The 5,158-nt window shown below is 36.0% G+C and overlaps 1 protein-coding gene across 1 annotated transcript; it reads right to left on the bottom strand.

Annotated features, from left to right (window-relative positions):
* LOC120089395 (mitoferrin) lies at positions 1 to 3,210 on the bottom strand. The gene is made up of 2 exons (XM_039046846.1): positions 2,011 to 3,210; positions 1 to 512 (listed from the first exon to the last, which is right to left on the bottom strand). The coding sequence occupies exons 1-2, from the start codon at positions 2,791 to 2,793 to the stop codon at positions 291 to 293; spliced, it is 1,005 nt and encodes a 334-aa protein (XP_038902774.1). The 5' UTR covers positions 2,794 to 3,210; the 3' UTR covers positions 1 to 290.
* Between the last annotated feature and the right edge of the window lie 1,948 nt (positions 3,211 to 5,158).

Below are 5,158 nucleotides of genomic sequence, written 5' to 3'. Positions count from 1 at the left end.
TAATGCCAACAGAACCTTCAAAACAAAGAAAAGAGAAAACAGATAAAAAAATTTATATATGCCATTATTAGAAACCATCACCAACGTGTAGAATACAAATTATAATTTAACTTTAATGTGTGTACTCCCCTTTGACTTGAAGTGGTAGCATTCGCCTTTTTTGAGACAATCCCTCCTGCAAAATTCTCTGCAGCTCCAAAAAGAAAGCGTCTTTGTTACAACTGCAGAAAAAAGGGACAACGTGAAAAAGAAAGAATATCCCCTCTCCTCCTCCTCCCAGCTTCCTATTTTCAGGTCACATTGTTGCTGCTGCTGCTACCGCCGCCATTGAGATCTTGGAAGAACGATTTTAATGCTTCGTATGTTGACCAGCAAATAGCTGCAGCTGGAGCGTGAAAGAGCATCCTTGGAACCCATCCCCTCATAAGCCCTCTATATCCATCCTTCTGGAGTATTGTTCGAATTACGTCCCCAATCGACCCGCTTTTGAATCTATCGCATCCACAAACACCCTGTGCATCCATAAATGTGAAAATCAAGGTTAGGTTCTCATTTCAACATTCAACTATGGATCTAGGGGAAGCAGCACATAAATTATCATGTAAACTGAGCCTGCTTCTGCTCCCTAAGCATCACACAATCCTCAATACACAAATAACCTATATCGTCTGTTCGCCTTTCAATTCACATGTAACCTGAAGCAGAGTTTACTATATTTGTACTTTTCAAGTTTTTCGTTACTAGCAAATTAAACAGGTACTTCCCTAACATTCGAAGGTAAAGAAGGAATTCAACAGGTTTTGTTTTTGGGTGTAGGAAGCACGTGACAGTTATAAAAAAAGTTCACATATGTAGGGTTTGTTCCTATCCAAAAGAGAAGACCAAGGAGACCATCAAAAGAGTCAAATACTCCACTTGTTCAATAAGAAGGGAGAAATGGAAAATTCCTAGGAGAAAGAGCTAAACTAAGCACGGTCCATTGAATCCAAAGGATGAGACACGGTTTAAGGATCCAAACATAATTTAATCATTATCTCCACAATGACAAAGTACAATATAGGCAAAAGATAAACTAAACTAACACGTCCAACCAAAATTAACAGACACTTAAGATGTTTGATATCTGAATAAGGTGGTCCCAATAGATTGAACACCGAAGGTAGTGAATGTATAAGAAGTCTTTCTTTTAGGGTAGAAAACTAATAAACAAATTTTCAGCACCAATATGTCGTGGTTTTGAAGATAACGCTTCTAACGGAAACTTAGTGCAAAATCGATTTCAGTTCACAAAAACTTCACAGATTCATATAGACAGATAAGATGAGTTGGGGTTGGGAAATGGATTCCCCAATCCATTCCTGATCCTCTCTCGGCCGGATCGGTTATTCTTGCTCTACCCAATGCAAAACCTGAAACTGACCATTTATAACCAGTTTTTGAAAACTGGAACCTAAACCGTCATTCCAAACTGATAGTGAATTGAACCAACAGCGGTTTTGGTCGTTTTGTTCGGGTTTTTGGGTTTTCCGGTTTTCCCCTGCATCCCTAGAACTTTCCTTTTTCGTCTGCACCAGGTCCATCCACTGGAAACATCAAAGGTTTTCCTTATCCAGCTCACTCAAGGATTCAAACATGTGACCTCTGGGTAGTTGTCACTCGAGAGACTATAAGCCTTAGCCAATGAGGCTACCCCTTAGAGGCCTCTAATTATAAGCACTTCACTTATAAAAGAATGTTTAATGACATAACATTTTGATGCAGGTACTAGTATTTTTCGCTTTCCAGCCAATCACTTGAGCAAAAAAGAACCTTGGCTCAACAAGTGCATTCTAAATTTAAAATATTTTTTAGGGGGGAAGTTCTTTCAGCATGACAAAAGCACCCCCAAACATGACCTTAATCTAGCTCTAGAAACACAATACTCCTATGGTTAAAATCTTCTCGCACATAGGCAGAGAGGAACCAGAACAAAATTAGCAGAGGCTACGAACAAATTATTAAATGGGGTACCTGACATTGTAATTGAGTCTTAACCACATCAAGCGGCGTTGTAACAAGCGCAGCTGAGGCTCCAGCAGCAGCTCCTGCGGTCGCATGCACAATCCACTGTTCATCATTTACACTCTCTGGTGAAACCTCCATCAAAACTCTCTTTGCAGCTTCATAAGTAGAAAAATGGACAGCAGTAAATGGTGCATTCATTAACACTGTAGTTCTATATGATGCATAAAATGCTTTAAAACCCTCATCTCTGAGGACCCTTTTGATACAATCCAAAACTCCCTTGTAGGGATTATTACTCAACTGCAGCCTCTGTTTAACCATATCCATAGGTGTAAACACAGCGTCACTCGCCACCGTTGCACAGACGCCAGAAACAGCATGAGCAATAGAATTGTTAGGATCCCCACCAGAGAAAAACTTCTTAGAATTCTCGTAGACGGTAAAATACACAGCATGTGCAGGTCCAGCTCCAAGACCCATAGCACCAATACCACGATAAAACCCAGCAGGTCCCTCTGATTTCAAAATTGACCGAAGGGCTTGTCGAACTCCAACAGATTTAATTGGACAAGAACCAAGTGCTTGCATATGGGTCTTGACGGTATCAACAGGAAACATACCCATATGCTCAACAGACCCTGCGATTGAACCCGCAATCATGAACTGCCAGAACCGAAGACCATCATGAGCTGAGACCACAATCTCGGGATGGAAATCTGGAGGCGACGGTACCGGGCGAAAATCCGGACTCTGGAACTTAGTCGTGGCTTCGGTCGCCTCGGTAGCCATTGAAATTCGAAACCCAAGTTCAAAATTCGCAGAAAAATCTGAATAGGACGAATTTGCTAATATGGAATTCGACTAAACAACAACAAAAAAGAAAGGAATTTTAACTTCCGAAGGAGAAAACAATGAGCTGGGATTGCAGTCATAAACCAATCCAATTTCCAACAAAATGGGAGGAAATCAGTTAAACCGCGTCTTCACCCAAACGGCCAAGAGGGTAAATGGAACGATGATATTGACTTTCTGAGAATGCTTAACAGGTCGAGGGAAGAAGAAGAAGAAGAAGAAGAAGAAGAAACTAGTAGATTATTGTGTTGATGGTAGATTTGAAAAGTCATTAGGGTTTCAGGAACTAGGGCTTTGTATAGTTTGACAGAAACGTATTAAATTGAAAGTATTGAGTTTGATTTTTTCCGTCTTTTCAGAACTTTTTGGCCGTCGCCGTTCTTTCTTGAAGAAGGCGGTTGTTCTGGACTTGTAAGAACTCACCGTCAAGGCCCACAATCCACAATTGGGCCCATGGGTCCATTATCCCGCCGTTTGAAGCCCATTAACTCACAATTTGGGCCTTTAGGTCCAGTTTCCAACCACCGAGGCCTATTGATACAGTGGGCCTAATTTAAAGGTGTTAACGTAAACCCCCTCTTATTGGAATGACGCGTGTTAAAATATCTCCTAATACTTCCAACTATTATTATTCGACGCCAACTTAGGCATAAGCCGCATAACTAAGTCGATAGATATATATATATATATATGTGTGTGTATAACTAAGTTAAACATTTGTCAAAATGAGCCAAACTTTTTTTAATATAACGTTTTGGCCAGCTTATGAACGTCAACTAATTTTATGAGAAAATTAGCCTAATTCAACTAACATAGTATTTGTATTATCATTTTCAAGTGAGAAATTCGATTTTTCCACTTTACATAATGTCAAAAAGATGAAAGGAAAGAAACTAAGACTAATATTTAAATCCCTTGACAAATATCTATGGTTAATTTCCCAAAAAAAAAAAACTACTATTTTGCCTGATTCTAAAAAGAAAATGTGTTACAACATTTTTTTGTCCTTGAAATTGTATGAAAGTTACAATTAAGGGATTGTTTGGATCCATGTAATGAAATAAGGTTTCTAAAATTTTGATTATGGGATTGCTAGAGAATTTGATTACAGTATTTGGAGTGCATGGTTGGGTTTATTAGGTTTTTAATTATTATGTTTGGATTACAGAGTTGGGTTGAGTTTGTGTGTTTTATTATTATTATTGTTGTTTCTGTATATCTGATTTCTACCTCGGATTGTCTAAGTTTGTGAAATTATATAAATCATAATCATTTATGTTATGCCCCTACTTTTTAAAAATAGTTATTTTCCCATCAATTCAAGTTTAATTTGGGATTGGCTTATTTTGGAATAAGACGTGGGTTGGATTAAATTAAATTTTGGCTTAAATTTGGCTCTCGAATGGATGCTTGAAGTCTACTACAAATAAATTAGATTTAAAGTAAGTTAAATAGAGATTTTTTATGGTATGTTTGGTAACCATTTTGTTTTTTGTTTTTATTTTTGAAAATTAAGCTTATGGACATTACTTCTACTTCAAATTTCTTCGTTTGTTATCTACCTTCACCAATGATTTAAAAAATCAAACCAAATTTTTTAGAACAAAAACAAGTAGCTTTCAAAAAGTTGTTTTTATTTTTGGAATTTGGCTAAAAATTCAACCATTGTACTTAAGAAAATGCAAATCATGGTAAGAAATGTGGATAATATAAGTTTAATTTTTAAAAACAAAATGGTTACCAAACGAGGACTTGGGCACCGTTTTGTAACCATTTTATTTTTTTATTTTTGTTTTTGAAAATTAAACCTATATTCACTTTTCTTACCATGATTTACAAGTACAATGGTTGAATTCTTAGCAAAATTCCAAAAACAAAAACAACTTTTTGAAAGCTACTTTTTTTAGTTCTCAAAATTTGGCTTAGTTTTTTAAACAATTGGTGAAAAATAGATAACAAAAGAAGAAATTTGGAGGTAGAAGTAGTGTCCATAGACTTAATTTTGAAAAACAAAAACAATAAATAAAATGATTACCAAACGAGATCTTAATTTTCAAATTTTTTAATAAGGGATTTTGATTCAAGTCTTGAGTTCATAATTTTGAGAATTTAATATAATTTTTTTATTTTTGAGTCAAAATTAAGTTTATTGGAGAAGATAATTATTTTATTCAGATTTTTTATTTTCTGATAAAACATTTGGAAAAGATATTGAGTTATTTAAAATTTAAGAAGGAAAATAGAAGTTTTGACTTAAGTCAAACTTAAAATTAGGTTAGATTAAGGGTAGGTTTGGATTGAC

This window comes from Benincasa hispida, chromosome 10, assembly GCF_009727055.1.
Source record: "Benincasa hispida cultivar B227 chromosome 10, ASM972705v1, whole genome shotgun sequence".
NCBI classification, from domain to species: domain Eukaryota; kingdom Viridiplantae; phylum Streptophyta; class Magnoliopsida; order Cucurbitales; family Cucurbitaceae; genus Benincasa; species Benincasa hispida.
The sequence above is the reverse complement of the archived record's forward strand: the minus strand, read 5'-3'. Positions and strand labels throughout refer to the sequence as shown.

Excerpts from the sequence above, each read along its gene's own strand:
- LOC120089395 (XM_039046846.1), bottom strand. The coding sequence starts at position 2,793 with ATGGCTACCGAGGCGACCGAAGCCACGACTAAGTTCCAGAGTCCGGAT. Across the intron at positions 513-2,010 it reads AGACTCAATTACAATGTCAG|GGTGTTTGTGGATGCGATAG; the intron begins GTACCCCATTTA and ends ATGGATGCACAG.